The following is an 18,149-nucleotide window of genomic DNA, read 5'->3' as shown; positions in this document are numbered from 1 at the left end:
TATTACACTGACATTTTTCTTTTGCCTTTCAGTTACCCTTGCCTACTTAGTTATAACATACAAAAAGTAACAACCATAAATATGCTTTAGTGTCATTTGGTTTTATCGCTGGATAATTACTAAAGTGGTTGGAGACTTTGTAGCCAGCAATGCCACTGATAAGTAGAAACCAAAATTATATGAAATAAAAATTAGCAATTTTAATTCTAATGAGTGTTATGCCACCTTTTTTCTCCCTAGAAAAAAAAATGGTATCAGTTGCACACAAATTTTATTGTTGGTGGTAGTAGTGATGGTGGTGTTGCAAAAAATTGGAAATAAAAATCTATATAAACTGAGCTCTCAGAGTTAACTGCAAATATAAAAATATAGCATTCATGTCTATTAATATTTCAGTGACTGGAGTTGAAGAGATGAACAGACGATTTGTAGTTTAATGACAAACTTAACTCTTAATGACAAATCTTGGTAGATTTAGGTATGTTTGGCAGAAATGACATTACAAATCAGTAGTGACTTGAATTATTCAACATCACTGGTAAAAATGACAACCTTGTCATTTAGCCACTGAGCCTGATAGAAGTAAGATGGTGTTTCTATAACACAGACACAAAACAACTTTCCAGAGAGGGATCTAAAAGAACATCTAGCGCCCTCTTCTTCTAGGCTTTAAGCCAGATTTGCCTCCAACCTTCATGGGAGAGAAAACCCAGTTCAGTTTCCATGACTTAAATACAAATCAGGTGTAAAACAATTGTTTCATAAAAAATGTATAGATCTAAACTTGTTCCCTCAAACTGAAATTAACTCAACTCACTTTTTCTGGCTTGTATCACTTTGATAAGTGATCCCTGTACACTTTCTCTGGTACTTTTCAGTAATCACTGCTATGATTTTTAAGGTAATTTTTATCCTCTTCCATTCAACTGTAGCTTATTTCCCAAGAATTCTCTTTATATTTTGTATAAAGAGGAACGAAGCAATGATATGAGAAGTTTTTATTATTTCATATTAAAAAAAAAAGAACCCTAAATTATTTCTTTGCCACCTAATAGCTGAGTGACTCTTCAGGTTTAGGACATCAATTTGAGGGCAGAGAGCACTTCCTTCCTTGACCTGTATCATGGTACCTTAAAAAGCTGGCCAAAGGTTGATGCCTACTGGGCAGAAATTAATTTGCTTTCTACCAATTGTTTATATGTTACAGTACTTTTAGGGTCTCATAAGACATTTGCTATGTCATTCAAGGAATCACAAAATCTGTTCTAATGATGGTACTAATTTAGTTCCCAGTTACTTCTTTAATCAAATTTAAATGAGATACATGATTATGTCTTATATAAAATAGTTTCTTTGCATTCATGTCACACTGTGCTATCAAGGAGCAATATTTTTGCAGTATGTATTTTTACACTAACTGCAATAATAAGAGAATCACTGAATCATGAGAACCAGAAAGCCGACAAGCCTGAAATCAGTATTTATGTAATGGTTGTCAGTTATTTGTTGTCAGTTATTCACATTTCTAGAAAGGTCATAATAAAGGGTTATTATTCTTAGTTTCAAATAGAGAAAAATATCAGGAAATAATTGGCTGAAAGTTGAATAGCAAGTATATTCATATATTTATTGCAATGCTTTTCAAATAGTAGTCATCCAAGGAAGTAGGAAAATCTTGGGAGAGAGAAGGCAGGAAGAGTAGGGAGGGGAGCTGAGAGAAGCAAAGAGGATGGAGAAAGAAAGGAGAAATTAGAAAGATATAAGTGAAATTATATTTTTTGAATCAAACTCTTCTCCATTGTATTCTTCCCTATTAAAATCAAATTCTACCTCCTTGAAAAGAATTAATGTCCCTCTTGGAAATATGTTATCAGGTATATACCCTAAAATAAGCTTGCTCTCTTTGCTCCATCTAGTTATTTCTTTGATTTATTTCTATAATCAAACAGTATTTGAAAGTGGGTAGAACATTTTATATGCCATAGAGTATTGATTATATATAGGGTCTTAGACTGATGACTTATCTTATGACACCTTTGCCTTTACACATTTAGTGGCTTATATGCTTACCATAAACAAAGAAAATCAGAGTAATAAAGGCATTGAGAAACAGAATTATGCACTGATAATGATGGTGTAATAATATATGGAAGTTGCACTGGTCCAGTCTTCCCTGTTACTTCACAGCAATAACTATCTGACATCATGTGATACCTTAAATTTACATAAGATCCAAACATTACAATGTGTCTTGAAAGCTAGACTTATTTATAAAATATAAAAGCATATTCATTATACTCAGAAAGTAACATCTTAGGTTGAATATGATTATATCAAAAATTCTACCTTACATTTTTCTAGCAGTTTTCTGTCAGTTGTGGAAGACTTGATAATATTTTTCATTACTGAAGTAATTCATATGTATAGATTAGATTCTAGGCCAAACTCAGATACATGCCTTAAAGCAAGAAGCTTTTTCAATTATAAGCAAAGCCTACAAAAGAGAAAACATAGGAAACAGGCAGCATGTGGGATATAGAAATAGATAAATTCTAAAAATAAAAATCAATGTTGAAGGTCTTCCTAATACTTCCTTTGTGGTTAGTCTTGGAAGCTCTTTAATTGTTGAGGGGATGTTCTTCTGAAACACCATCTTGGTTTGTCTACCTATGCTTTAAATATAATGCTATATATAAAACACCTCTTTGACATTTTTACCTGAGCTGCTCTCTGTTGCATGCCATGTGTGAGGTTCAAGGTAAATGGCAAAGATGGGGTAAATAGCTCTCTTCACCTTCTTGCTTTGTCAATTTTGTGAGACTTCCTCACTGCTTACTCTGAATCAGTTTAAAAAATAAATGTGAACACATGGGGACTCAAAAATCAGATTTGCAATTACTAGGTATATGATTAATAGTAATGTTTAATATTATTTATTTATTTTTACCTTTGCAGAGATTTGAATGAACCTTATACTCAAGTAGCCAGACTTTTTCATATCCTCACTACTGTCCCCCTGACTAGTAATGTTAAGATATGAATTCACAATCCAGTTTTGTATAAACGAGTAACAGATCCAACTAGACCATTTCTATAGCAAAGGAGTTACAGTGCTAAGCCAATATTAAAATGTCTTCAAAGTCTATTAACAATGATTATCAGTATTTTCCTTTCCATATTTCATGTGAAAGCCTATCTGATATGGAGTCTGGGCAAATATTGCATGCACTATTATCCAGTCAAAAAATTTTTTTACTGAGAAGGCATATAGTTTAGATATTAGAAATAAGCCAGGAAAAATAAATAAGGTTGAAGCTGCAGAGAATCTAGGATCTAGTGAGTATAATATTATCAGATCTTGATGCATATAGAGGACTGCAGAAAAGCGGTAATGCAAATACATAAGACTGGATGGCAGACTTTGAAGAAATATCCAATGAGTTAAGGAAAACTGACATGAACTCAGTTTGCCAAGGGAAATCAACAGTGGAAAAGTATATACCTTTTAAATACAATCAAACTGCAATTCAGAAAAATCAAAGTAAACCATTTCATTTCTTTGTATGTTCAGGCATCCTAAAAGAAAAGTCAGTAACTTTGTTTTCAATCTACAATTGGACGTTTCAAAATTAATCACTTTTGACAACATTTCTGCTTGCTAAAGTTCTCCTGAGGATGATTATTCTTTTTATATTTTTCTGTAGTATATATGGCAATTTGCTTTATTTTATCTTTAACAAATACTGTTGTAATAAATATACATAAAAGATAAGATTGTGGTTTACTTTTTAAGTAAGAGGTCTTCAGGGAAAAAAAAAGACTCTTCTTTAATTGAAGGGTGTATATTTTATATATTTCTGCAGATGAAAATGTTGCCAATTACCCTGAGTAAGATGTGTGTAAATGAGTGTTTTTGTGTGTACCTGCTTAAATGAAAAGCTAATTATAATAGGAATAGGATAAACTGGATTAAATGTGCAAAGTAAGATCCTGAATAAATGATTCAAAATGTAAACTGTGGTGAAAAGAGAAACCTTCATCTCAATTCTTAACTCCTGGTTTCTTTATTCCTTGCCATTTGTGTGATTTCAAGCCCCAGTAAGCCCTACCCGATACTCATCTGCACAGTTGTGTCTCCTGGAGAACTCTTCTCCTTGAAAGTTTGTTCAGCTGCAGACTTCAGAAGGAAATCCTGTAAACTGCAACTATTTGAAAACTAGGGTAGGGACTCTGAAGCAGGGTCAGACAGGAACCCAAGATTATTCTATTTCAGGCCTGAGGAAAGGCATAGAGAAGAGACGGTCACTGATAAAATGACAAAGGGAACACACCCAGCCAACAGAAGCACAAGGAAGGTGACATGAGTGACTGTATTTCTAGTTATACACCCATAAACAACCCCCTTCAAGTATTTGCGACACGTTATTGCTAGGTTAAAGTTACTTAAAAACACTTTTGGGCATATATTGGTAGATTCCAAAACCAGTGCAAGAAGGGCTAGCCGGATAATGTTAAGATGGTGTTCAATCTGCTTCCTCTGTTGCTTAAAAGTCAGTGAATTCCAAAGAGCATGCACGTCATCTTGTGGTTCTTTGGTTTACTTGAGGAGAAATACACAAAAGGTTAGAAAATGATTTAAAACCTAAATTTAAGACAACTTGAAGATATCATTTGGAAAAAGAAAAGTCAGGATGGGAACACATACAAAATGAAGGTGTAATTTGAACCTTCAAGCATCATTCAGTTTATAAAAACTTTAATCTGTTGCAGGGTCTATGAGTTTAAGGGCTCCTATGGACCGACGGTCGTGATGTTGTGGTACAGGTCATAGACTCAGATTCCTTATCGATTATACTTTGTTTCTTGGCCAAAAATAACATAGACTCTCTTTTCCAAGAAAATGGGCATACGATCATATAAATAAATGTTTGTATACAATTTCAGGAGGTCTCTGGACACCCTGAAGTCCATCAGTGAAGAAATTCAGATTATTAAAAACTCAGTGTTCTATGTATAAAGTTATGTTTTAAGACATCGTGAACAGCAGCATCTTTCTGTAAGACTGACCGTGCATTTAAAAGAAAAAAAGAAACAAAGCAGCAGGATGCATTTGATATCAAGCTCTCGAACATTTACAGAGAATTTCTATTTTTTTCCTACCAGAAAGATGAAAAATCTTAAAAGAGCCTTTAAGTGATCTCCAGATTCTTTCTACTAGTTCTTTTTACTTTCCTATTTTCAGATTCCGTAAATAGTTTTAGCCTTTGACTTTCGCTCTTCTTTCTTATTAGCATAAATGTTTCTTTTATCTTAAGATCATTTCAGTAAGTTTGAGTCTTAAAAATCCAGACTTTATTTATATGACAACTTAAATTCTCAGTTGAGAACATATATCTACCCTCTAGGGACATTCATGTTTTATTATTACAAATTATACCATCAATTTTGGTCCTATTCAAAGAAACTATCAACACTTTCAAAAGATTCATCCAGGAGTCATTTTCTTCTCCCAAAGAAAAATTCTGAAAAACTTTACACAGCTTGCTAAAGCTTAGTCCCCACGTGAGTCAGTATTTAATCTTTGTGTTGGTTGGAATTGTTGTGTTGGTGTGTTTTCACCTTACTGGAAAACATGATAAGAAACTGAGCTGCTTAAATGCCTCTTGCTCTTTCATAGGGCAGCATGCTTGCCCTCCTGGGCTGCTGGGCCACTTAAGAACATAAGAAGGGCGGGGAAAGACCATACCTATTGTAAAACACATCTCATCTCAGCATTCATTCTTTTGCATTGTAGGACAAAGCACAGTGGAAGTTGCCCTGTGGCACAATGTTAACTTTTCATAGTTCTATTCACAGAGGTCTTACAGAAAGTGTATTTAGCAAAATTGAACATTAAAAAAAATTTAAATCCTTTGTAAGAATTTCAGAAAAGATTCAAAAATAAGTAGTAACTTTCCTGGGGGGCGGGGAAAAGAAAAGTAGTTGGTAGTTTAATTTACATCATATGTATGATTCATTTAACAATGTTTTCTCCATTATAATTAAAATCTCACCATAAATAACCTATGCAGTTAGGATTAAATATATCCTGTCCAGAGGTTTGTTTGATTTTTAAATTTTCTGTTGATTTTCTTTTGATTAGTGAATAATACAAAAGACCAAAAGGCTGAATATTTGATCGTTTATGTAATCACAACACACTTTTGAAGCCAGGAGTAAAGCACAACATTTGAAACACTATTGGAAAATATGACACTTTCTTCCCAAAGCTTCAGGACTCTTTCTGAAAACATTCCTTTGTATAGGAAACTTAAGGTCATTATCATAAACTGATGTTTAAGAGATGGAGAAAGCAAAATCTAAAGGCTGTTCCAGCAAGTTTCCTTAGCACACATTTCCTGTTTATATAGATTATCATAAGGCTTTATGGAGCTTTAAAATCCTAGAACTTCTCAAGGACAAAACATCTTTGGCAGCAACACAATGCCCAGTCTATAATGGCTTTCCAAGATGTGTTTCTAAGATGAGGCACAGAGATTTGGGGTAATGCTTCATGTACTCTAAATTACTAATGGAGACCCAAGTATTATCTGGGGGTATGACAAGATGGACAAGCATTCAGACTCTGGAGCCAGATTGCCTGGCTTCAAGCCCTGGCTCTGCCAATTGCCCAGTGTGTATCCTTGGACAAGTTCCTTAAACCCTCAGTACATCCATAATCTTATCTGTTAAATTGAACTAGTGACTATACTCACCACAGGGGTTGGAGTGAAGATTAAATGAGTTAGCACATGTAAAGCCCTTAGAACAATGCCTGGCACACTGAAAAACTTATTTTTTAAGTCAGTTATTATTATATATGTGCTGATTTAGATGTAGTATCTATTTTTTAATTACCCACACAAAAACTTTTCACAGATAGAAACCAAGAACAAAAGTGGCATAAAATTATTTATTTGACATGCAGTTTAATGTGGTCTTGAAAAACTTAGCACATATTTCCTGTTTCATGTTTATGTTTTGAACATTTCAGAGTATTTCAAGTCATGAGGATTCTCTGATATGTTTATTATTCATTGCTACCTAGTGGTAATTAAACTATAGATTATTGTATAATCAATTATTTCTTTCATAATAACTGGAAATCTAAAAGTCATAAATCAACTAATTTCAAGGCATATGCTTTTAATTTGATCATTATCACATATGACTTTTATACATGTGGATGTAGTAAAAAATCAAGAAAGCCATTCTTAAAAACTCATATATTGGGCTTCTCTGGCGGCGCAGTGGTTGAGAATCTGCCTGCTAATGCAGGGGACACGGGTTCGAGCCCTGGTCTGGGAAGATCCCACATGCCGCGGAGCAGCTGGGCCCGTGAGCCACAACTACTGAGCCTGCGCGTCGGGAGCCTGTGCTCCGCAACAAGAGAGGCCGCGATAGTGAGAGGCCCGCGCACTGCGATGAGGAGTGGCCCCCGCTTGCCGCAACTAGAGAAAGCCCTAGCACAGAAACGAAGACCCAACATAGCAATCAATCAATAAATCTTTAAAAAAAAAAAAAAAAAAAACTCATATATTATTAAAATTTTGCAATATGGTTAGTGTCTTATGTTGAAAACCACAGTCTAACATCAGGCATCTTTGGCAGTAACTTTCATTGCCAACAAGACACTTCTAGTTAAGGAGAAATCTTTCTGCCCATATGTAATTTCCAGTAGAAAAAGGACAGTACTGAATATTACTGGAGTTAATTGGTACAGACGTATGCCACTGCTTTCTGGAACTGTCAGGAAAATTATGTTTCATTTCTTTAGCCTCACATCTTAGATTTACTCTAAAACAAATCTAGAAGTGCCACTGTTTTCATAAATGCAAATCAACCCTCCTAATTTCTGCTCAACTGTTTTATCACAGAATAAAATAATTATTCTTCATCATTAATCCAAGGTTATTTGGCTCGCTTCTGAATTTAAGAAGCAAAATAAAGAAATTAAGAGAAAGCATGGAACCAAATTAACAATAAATATTATATAGATTTAGGGGTTTCAAATAGTTCTAAGGTTAAAATCAATTCCAGAGTAACCTAAGGTATATTGGTAGAGGTCCAAATCTGTAAATGGAGTACAGAAGACACAAGATGCCTTTTTAGATAAGAATAAGAATCTACTTCCTACAGAAGCTATTTCTAAGAAACTCTATATTATAGTATGGTATTTAAAGTAAGAAAATACCCGTTTTGATTATTTTACTCTAGGAGAAACCATCTTGTTCCTTAAAGCAACTTCAAGCCTGTTGATTTCAGGTGTAAAGAATTTAAGTGGACCTTTGAGACAGGAAAATTCCGAAATATATTGATCTTAGTCATTTTCAGTAGTGAACCTTCTTCACTCTGAAAAATACTTCTTAGCTTAGGATTCAACATCTAGTCAGTAAGGTAAGATATAATACTCACATTTACTCATTCGTTCTTTAAGCTGTTATTGGATGGTTTGATGTTTATAGTATCAGGTACTATTCTCTGTGTTGTAAACTCATTATCTCACTTAATCCCACACCTCACTCGATGGAGAAGGTGGATTAACACCTCCTCCACAGTGACTTAATCTATCTCATGAGATGGAGGAGGTATTATTATTATGTAAAAATATACAAATGAGGAATGTATATAGTGTACAAATGGGGAGACTGAAGCAGTGAGGTCAGTGAGTTATGAAAGGTCGCTTGCCCAAAGTGGAAGAGTCTTCAATAGCATGCTATCTGACTCTAATCCCACATCTTCTCACTGCACTGTGCTGAGCACACAAGGCGTAAGGTAAGAAACCATCCCAGTTTGCCTGGGACACAAGGATTTCAGTGATAAAACCAGGAATTAACTGTATCATATAAAACGTGTAAATAGCAGTTGTTTTTACTTTGCCATAAGATATAAAAGAATCTTTATGTCAATGCCAAAGTACAATAAAATATGGAAATTATCCATTTTTATAAAACTATTTTTTTTCTACATAGTGAACAATTGTAATAAGAAAGGGGAAGCAGATAACTACGCCCAAAAGGGAAAGAAAGCAAAGGTTCTCCAACATTTTTGAACGACAACTATTGCCAGACTCTGTGTCAATTATACGTTTTTTTCATCTACTCCTTTGAAAAATCACCTATACTATGTAATAGTATCCTCATTTTATAGATGCAAAAACTGAAAGAGCTAAAATAACTTGCCCAAGATCATGCAGGTAGCATAGCTAGAATTGGAATTGTTTTTTTTTCCTCAAAACCATATATTTTATACTACAAGTAATTTAGGATTAAAGTCTATTGATTTGCCATTCTGCTTTTTCAGTAACTCTGCTCTAGGGCTAGAATTAGCCTTAGAAAACATCTTTATTTGTGTGTTCCTTCTGGCATTCCAGTCAAAAAAAATTAAATTGAGTACCTCCTCTGTGCCTCATTCTGTGCTATATGTAGCTAGTGAACTTACAGAGAAGCATTAAGCACCAGTCCTGACCTCAGCAGCATTTTAGAGTGGAAGGCAGACACCTTTGTAGTTAGCATCAATGCCATACCTAATAAGTGTTATACAATTGTTTAAGATGTAAATGGAAGAAAAAGTAAACCATCAAGTCATCCTAAAACAAAAAGTGATTCACGGGAGAATTGACCGGTGGAGATGGTATTTTAAGTTCCTTTTTTTATATGTAAGTATATGATTTTACCAAATGAAGACAGTGAGAAAGCAGTCTTCCAAAGAGAAGAGGAAGGTCCAAGTAAAGTCGTACTTAGGGAGTCCCCTCGAGAATTTGAAAAACAGGAGGTGGGGAACTGGGGCTGTAAAAGATGACAATGGAAACAAAGGTAGAGGAAAGATTGTGAAGGAATGTAATTGCCAAGCAGCTTAGACCTTAATCCTGAAGAAAACAATACAATATGTAAAGCAGTCTTTAAAGGAGGGATGAGACATTAGTCCTTTATAGTAATTGTTTACTTATTTCTAGTCCCCTTTCCACTATACACTCCATGAGAGCAGGATCTTGTATTGATTGAGGATGTTTCTCCAGAAACCAGAAGAGTACTTGATGCATAGTAGGCATTTAAATATGTATATCTGCTATATCACTGAATGTTTAAAATAATGATTATACAAGCATTAACAGGTACAACCAGTAAACGATTACTGTAATACGTCAAGAGAAAACAAAGGCAGAATGTGGACAGTGTTAATAGGTTTTATATAGAATCAGCACCACTTAACAACTTATGGACTAATAAGGGTTTGATTAAGTGGGAAATCCAATATTACAATAGAGTTTCAAACCTGGGTAATTAGATGGATGGTGGTGTCTTAACCAAAACAGAAATAGAGGAGGAAAAGAAGGTTCAAGGGAAATTTTTTTAAGTTTGTATTTGAATTCACTGAGAATAAGATTCATTTGGGACGTGATCTGATAATCATCGGGCAACAGTGTTAAGAGGAAAACAATCCTCCAATTTTAGTTCTCGTGAATCAAAATAATTATTTAATATATAAATTTGTTCAAATTTGTGTCATCCATATCTCTTGAATGCCTTAGAGGGATAAGAAAACTATTTCATTTATTATGAAATCCATTTGAGATTATAATTATAGTTCACTATCAGTACAGCAGAAACAGGGAGTAGAAATAAATTAAATAACTGGCTCAAGAAGTCCTGAATTACAACTTGGGAGGAAGAAAATACAGGCAACCTGTCAATCCAAATTATTACCATAAATTTTGTTACCTATTAGACAAAATATAGATGTGTTATAACATTAAATAAACTAGATTGATTTAAATCTGTGATAGAGTTTTGGGGTTGTTGAGATTTGTTTGGATTCTTGATATTACTGACTACACATTAGAAATTGCCAAACTGATACAAAACACTACATCCAGCACAAACTCATTACTTACGTGAAAATGTTGAGTCTGTCATCTCCTTTCAGAGTCTTCTCTGAGGCCAGAAAAAGGTGGGCAACTGTTTCACTCACAAAATATTTTCCCCAGAATTTCCCTGGAACATTTAAAGAATACCTCTCTTTTGTTTCCTTTAACAACAACACAAGAATAGCCTTATCATTATCTGGTTTCTCAATACCTATATCAAAATCATCATAAGTATTGAGAAGCTGCAAATTTGAAAAAGATTCATTTGTTAATAGCCTATAAAAGTCCCAGTTAAAGAAAATTATTGTTCTCTATAACAGAAAAAGATGATATGGCATTTTGTGATCCATTGCGTTCAGAATATAAGTGATTTCTTATCGAATCTTGATTCTAATGCAGTTTAAAATATCCATAACAATTTCTGGGCTATTCATGAAGGAAAACCAAAGAACTTCACTTTTTGTGTGACTTGTAGAAGTATTTTTGAAGATCTCTTCAACTGATGAGGCTTCTAAAAAAGATCTGGGGATTTTGAGACTTGACTAACATTTAAGAATCCTGGAGCCTGTCCGTTGATTCCAGTACAATGCAAATACTAAGCGAATCCTGTGACATGAGGCACTTAGGGTAACTGGCTAAAACAGTAAAAATGGAAATAAGCTGAAATATTTTGAAAATATAAAATAAAAAAGAGAATCACATCCAAATGTATTTTCTAAGAGCAAAAATGCAATATATAATTTTTACATATTTAAAAATAATGCAGAAAAAACACTGTTACCAATAGACTTCTCACACCTAACCACATATTTGAAGAATATCATCCTTTCATAATTTCCCTCATACTTATCTACTTTCTTGATTATAAAATGTAATCATGGACTGTAAGCTTGTAATCTTCACAGCGTATCTAACTTCCCTGTAGAAAACCACTAGGAAACAAATTACAGGTTAGATACCAGCGATATTCCAAAAAAAACAACTTCTTAGTTTAATAACACTTGCTTTCAAATGATGCTACTGAACAAAATACAAAAGACTCAGAGCTCAGGTGTGAAAGTTTTAATTTACAAGAAACGGGGGGAGTCTTCATTTGACTCTTTATTATCTTCAATGAGAAGATGAAACTTGTCACTGATGAATTTTAAGATTGTATAAAGTATCTCCCAAGGAGATACAGATAGCACTAATTTCAAAGTATTCACATAGATTAGAATCTTGCTGAAGTACTTCAGTGTTACTCTCTTAGGAATTGTGAAACTGATGAGAAAAATCAACTTGTTTCTATGAAGCACCTACTCTGCTCAGCTCTATGGGAGATGACCTTGAGAAACCCAGTGAATGGGGATACAAAGCATCTGTGGGAAGATGAGGGAAAAAAACAACCTAATACAAAACCAGACACACATTTCATAATGCAGACAATAGATGTGATGGGAGTGCAACCATAGGAAATGGCTGTGGGAGACTTTCATGGAGGAGGTGCAGTGTATAAATTCTAGGGAGATGTGAGTGTGATTAGGGAAAGAAGCAAGTTGTGAGATAATCCTGGCAGGGGAATATCAAAAGGAAAGGCAGAAGGAGACAGGATTGAATAAGTATAGGTGATAATGACAGTTGATGAGGCAGTAGACTAACGTTAGGAGAGAAGAGGTCCATCACTGGAGAGGATTGCCTAACAGCATGGGTCTCACAGTTCTGATCTATAAATCATCTCTGAGAGGCACCTTTGGCATAAAGGTTAAGAGCTTAAACTCTGAGACAGACTGCTTGATACAGCCACTTAGTAGCTATTTGATTCGGGGCAAGTAGTTTAATTTACTATGCCTCAATTTCTCTATCTGTGTAACAGGGATAATAATAGTATTCCTAGGGAATGTCAGGGTTTTTTTTAATATATTTTAAAATATATTTTTAGAAAACTAAATATGTTTCTCTGACAGCAATGGTCAAGATAGATTGAAAAGGTGTGATTATGAAAGAACCTGGGCAGTCATTGAAATAACCCAAATTTTCCCCTTAACATCCATAATCCATTATCATTCAAACTGGAATAGTGGACTCATAATTTTTATTTTTCCCTACCTTGCTAACCAAGCATTTGCATCAAGCTCCTGTCTCCAAGCTCTCTGAAACCCATGGCCAAATAAAAGATTTCATGACAAACTTTCAGATTGAAAACCCGGATCTTCTAGATCCCTGCCTACAGTAGGGCTGACAGTTCATTTGACCTCAATATTTTCTGATATAGTTTTTTTTAATCTGTATTTGGGTGAAATTAATGACTTTTAGGAACATAATAGAAATTTGCCAAAATGGAAAACTTCTTTGGGTTCTAATTCTATGCATGATAAATTGGGAACTTTATTGCTACATTTAACCTTTAGCACATCTTTCTTTAAAATACAGATTCAAGTGTAAAATCTAGTATTTGCAGACTTTGTACTAATTTGTTCCAGTCACCCTTTGTAACCCTCAAGGCTTTGGGTTCATAAAAGGGACATGAATTACAATATGAGATCTAATATTTCCGTCATTGGGGGTGCACATAATTTCTTTCCAGATATTCTTTGTGCTCATGAGGAAAAACTCTGTGCACAGTGCAGATTGAATTGCTAAAAATTCCAATGAGAAGTGAGAAGTATAGAAGTAAAAAGTAAATATGTCATACATGTTTCTTTCAGGTAAATATCATTTTCCCTCCCTAAAATGACTTTATCTTTTAAAATCGGGCAATTGAGCAGAACAAATAGATTCTTTTCTTTGAAACAAATCAGTTACTTATGTCAAATATTCTACCTAATAGAGGTGTATTGGGAACTGTAACAATTGCAAATAGATATGATAAAAAAGAAATAAATGATGTTCAGTTTCTGATTTTAGCTTCTGCACTAGACTATGAAATCAGTTACTTATTTTTCATGTACTGCCTTCATTGTTCTGTTGATCTAATCTATGTCCAATAAAGAGATGATCAAGAACTACTACAGGTCTCACCAACTTTGTAGCATTCATCAATCTACTGACTTTTTCTACTTAAAAGCCCTTAAAAGTAGACTATGACTGATGGTTTATAATTTCTTAAAGAGAATTCATGAATTTCTCCTTTCTGCTTTGCCTTAAGAATATTTCAGAAATGCCTGGTCTAATGTAATTCAGCAATAATTACTGCATCACTGGAGGAGACGTACCACAACTGCCAAAGCAGCTACAGTAACTGCTTAAACCCTGACTTTAGCTTGTTGATTGCCTTTTAAGGAAAAGCTCAGGACAAAAAGAACATAATCTGAACAAGTGATTGCAGGGCTTTAGAAAAGGAAATGCTTAATTACTTAGTAATTCATATTGTAATTCATGTTCTTTTTATGAACTCAAAGGAAATAATGCTATAAAGAAATGGAGAAATGTGTATGTTTAATGTGTTTATAGAAGCATGTTGGAAAATGAAGTTCCTATTAATAAAATACAAATAATTTAGCTGCCACAGCTGGAAATCTCTAACTGCAGCACATATTTCTGTAATTGCTGTAATTCTTGTGTGTTCTCTTGCTCTCTTTGCAGGCAGACCAGTAATGATTGTGGTGGAATATATGGAGAATGGATCCCTAGACTCCTTTTTACGGGTGAGGTGTTCTTTTCTGATGGCATTTAAATAAGCTATTCTGAGTTCTAGATTTAAAACATTTATCATAAATTAATTTTTGCATAATGTTATTCATGGATTTTTCCATGAAGAATAGCAGGATTTTCTCTAGGGTGTGTTTCTCTGATACTGTGATACATTACAGTGTTACTAAGAGGGTGGGGGGAATATATACACATGATAATATAATTGATTTCTCCTATAAATTCACTTGCCATATTAATATATACATATTTCAAATGATGTTATGAAGAAAGAGATTAAATGAAATTCAGTAGCTTCACATAGCCTGTGTGAAGCAACTGAGTTTCATTTTGCTTTATCACATTTAACTATTTAGTAGGATATTTTATGCATTATCTATAATGCCGAACCCTTTAAATTGATATATATTTACCAATAATGACTCAAGTTCATATCAGAAAATGGATTTTATCAGCTTTGTCCTTCTTAAGTTCATTGGCTGACTATTTAGAAAACAAAAAGAGAAAGAATGAAACTCTGGCTGAGATTTATTTTAGAACAAAAATTTTTAAAGCACTCTTTTTAAGTGACTTATCCTTGAAAGTATGGTATATACAAAAATCATTTGTTTTATATAGTGGTACAGAATAACACAGCTGAGAAGGTACCATGAAGTTATAATTCAAAATGTGTTTATAATATTTTTAACATTTAAAAAGCCAATGTATGCTACAAAAATATTCATTGATAGTGGAAAAAACAGAAATATTTTAAAAGTCACTGGAGTATTTTACATCCCCAGCAGAGGTCACATATGTGCATGTCACTGTATTCCTTAATATATATTTACCTACAGAGACATAGCCAATTTTCTTACTTATAAAGTGACTGGACTTCTGCTATTTGAAATGTGTTATATGTTTTTCTTCATTTTTTATGGGAATAAACAATCTCAAGCATTCTTTCTTCACTTCATTTTTTGCTCAGTGTTATTTGGACAAGTTCTGTGTGCATCTTACCTCTCTCCCTTGATCTCATTTTCATTTATTTTTCTTGATTCCATGCCCTCTTCTTCCAACTGCTCTCAATATTAGCAGTGATAGTATATTTATACTGTGACTGGACTTGGTGTCCAGATTCAATGCCAGAAGCTGAATTCAGCAAAACTGTCGAGTTATTATCGAGCAGTACTCTTCACAGAATGCATACCCTCAACCAAGTACACTGTTTAAGGCAAAATGAAATTCATAGGTGTTTAGGGACGTGAACTATTTGTTCTTTTCTGTAACCATTCTCAGAATGTTATTTTATAGCTTGTATCCATTTCCCCTGTAAATGTGCTAAATTACTTTAGGATAATTTTTCAGGACCACCTATGATACTTGAAATGCATATATACTTATGCCCTTCCATTATGTTTATCCAGAAACTCATTTTTATCAGATACATATCAAAATGACTTATTATCTAATGGCGCTTCAGATAGGATTTTTTATCCACTATATCCTAGAGCTGAATATAATGGCAAATAATGTAACAGATGCTCATTTAAATTGCTGCTGAAAAATGGATCAAATGACTGCCACAAGCAAATTAGGAGAGAAATGTTAGCTTCAGATATACTTTTTATCCTGCTGAATCATCAATCAATTGAAACATGTTATAAAGAAAAGATAATATAAGTAAAATATTTACTTATAAACATCCTACTACATGTATATAAGTGGTATGTTTCATGACCTAAGATTTAAAAACTAATATTTTTCAGCTCTTATGCACCATGTAGGTTAGACACAATACAATCTGGGAAAGAATAAATGTTCAAATAATGGTGGCTACCACTACTAATACTATGAGAATCTTAACATATATTATCTCAGTTCATCTTGGCTCTGCCGCTGTGTGACCTTACGACTTGAGCAAGTGACTAACTTCTCTGTGCCTCTGTTTACTCATCTATAAAGTGGGAATATTAACTGTATCCACCCCGTACAATTGTTATAAGGATTGAGTTGATTATTGTAAAGCATATAGAATAATGCCTGACACATTGTAAAGGGTGGAGCGAGGATTGAAACTCAAGTCTCTGAATCCAAAAGCCATGTTCTCATATGCTTTGAATCTATCTTTTTATTAAATTACTTATTACTTCTTATAAGTCCAGTACCATCTCCCCATGGGGTCTTGGGTCCCCTCCTCACATAGAATTTCTATTAAAATAGAAATCATATGAATGGGATAAAAAACACATAGGGTCAATACTCCCTTTTTACTCTTCTATAGGATTCTTACTTTCTTTGTAATCATATCTCTTATATCCCAGAAGCTCAAAGTGCTTTATAAACTTTATGTCAATAGCAGATATTCAACTCCCCACGGCAAGCAGAAATAAAATATATAAATATATATATCCCACAAGTTCTGAAAAACGAAGTCATTTTTCAAACTACTGCTTTAGAATTTGATAATCGCAGCTTCTGTTAGCACAGAGAGGAGGAAGTGGCTAAGTGCACGGCAGAGTAGGGGAGCCATCCATGGCACATTAATAGCGTTCTGTGCTTACTGGAGCCGGAAAAGATTTCCCTCGGTCTCCCACACTACTTGAAAATCACTTCAATTCACTGTTTTATATGACGGAGTGGTAGCAAACGAAGTACAAGATTACAATCTAGTGCCAGCGGCAGTGGCTGGCTGGCTGTGATATTGCACCAAATTCATAAATCTACTGTTTGGATCCTTGTGGACATTCCTCCGGATATATATTAGCAGGGAGAGGGTGGTGTGGTTAAGTAAGTAGGTTTGAGTGTAAGTGTGTATGTGTGTGTATATGTGCACGTACGTGTGGAAAAGGGGAGTGGGTAGGTATATAAGTATGTATGTGTTTTAAATTTTAAAATAAAATGCAACCTGACTTAGCAAGCAGAGCATCAGGCTAACTGCCCAGAAGATATGACCTCACTGATGTGCAGGTTTTCCTAACCTTTCCAAGGAAATACACTAGTGTGAATGAATGCAGTCTTGACCATTATCCCTGTACAGTCTCTCTCCATCTATACATATGGATTTCATCAACACCTTTTGTGGCGGCACTTACCTGGCAACTGCTTATCCCTAAATCTTTGGACCTCCACTTTTATAGCAATATTAACTAGCAATCCAAATAAAACTAGTTATAAATTACTTTAAAAATTCGAGATATCATGTGTCAAGCACAAACAATTTATTCCTTTATTTTATAACATTTGTTGAATGTGGATTTGTTTATTATATCACAAAACTCAGTTATACAAAAATACACCACCACTGGTTTCAGTTCTAGAGGGTATATTGTGTTCATGCTGCAACCTCCTGCTCCCATCTCAAAACCTTTGACATAAGAGAAAAAGATATACATACATTACTTATAAAGCACAATCACATAAGCAAGCGAGAAAGTGTCATCCAGAAATAATAACAAGAAAAAAATTGGAGAAATTAGTAAAGACAAAAGCAAACAGAATCAGGTTGTGTAAGGAAACTGCCAACAGAATCAGATTGAGTAAGGAAACCATAGCCAAAAGCACACTCAGGAAAGGATGTTTGAGAGCAAGAGGAATATGTGGAAGGTAGTGCTACCAACTGACATAAAGATACAGA

At 34.2% G+C, this 18,149-nt stretch overlaps 1 protein-coding gene across 2 annotated transcripts in view; it reads left to right on the top strand.

The window, feature by feature from the left end:
* EPHA6 (EPH receptor A6) overlaps positions 1 to 18,149 on the top strand; it is an 839,145-nt gene that overhangs the window by 694,944 nt on the left and 126,052 nt on the right. For both annotated transcript variants that reach the window (XM_068545596.1, XM_068545595.1), the window contains one exon: positions 14,468 to 14,529. In XM_068545596.1, coding sequence (XP_068401697.1) covers positions 14,468 to 14,529 — 62 coding nt within the window. The remainder of the gene's footprint in view (positions 1 to 14,467; positions 14,530 to 18,149) is intronic.

Source organism: Eschrichtius robustus, chromosome 6 (assembly GCF_028021215.1).
Source record: "Eschrichtius robustus isolate mEscRob2 chromosome 6, mEscRob2.pri, whole genome shotgun sequence".
Classification (NCBI taxonomy): Eukaryota; Metazoa; Chordata; class Mammalia; order Artiodactyla; family Eschrichtiidae; genus Eschrichtius; species Eschrichtius robustus.
The sequence above is the reverse complement of the archived record's forward strand: the minus strand, read 5'-3'. Positions and strand labels throughout refer to the sequence as shown.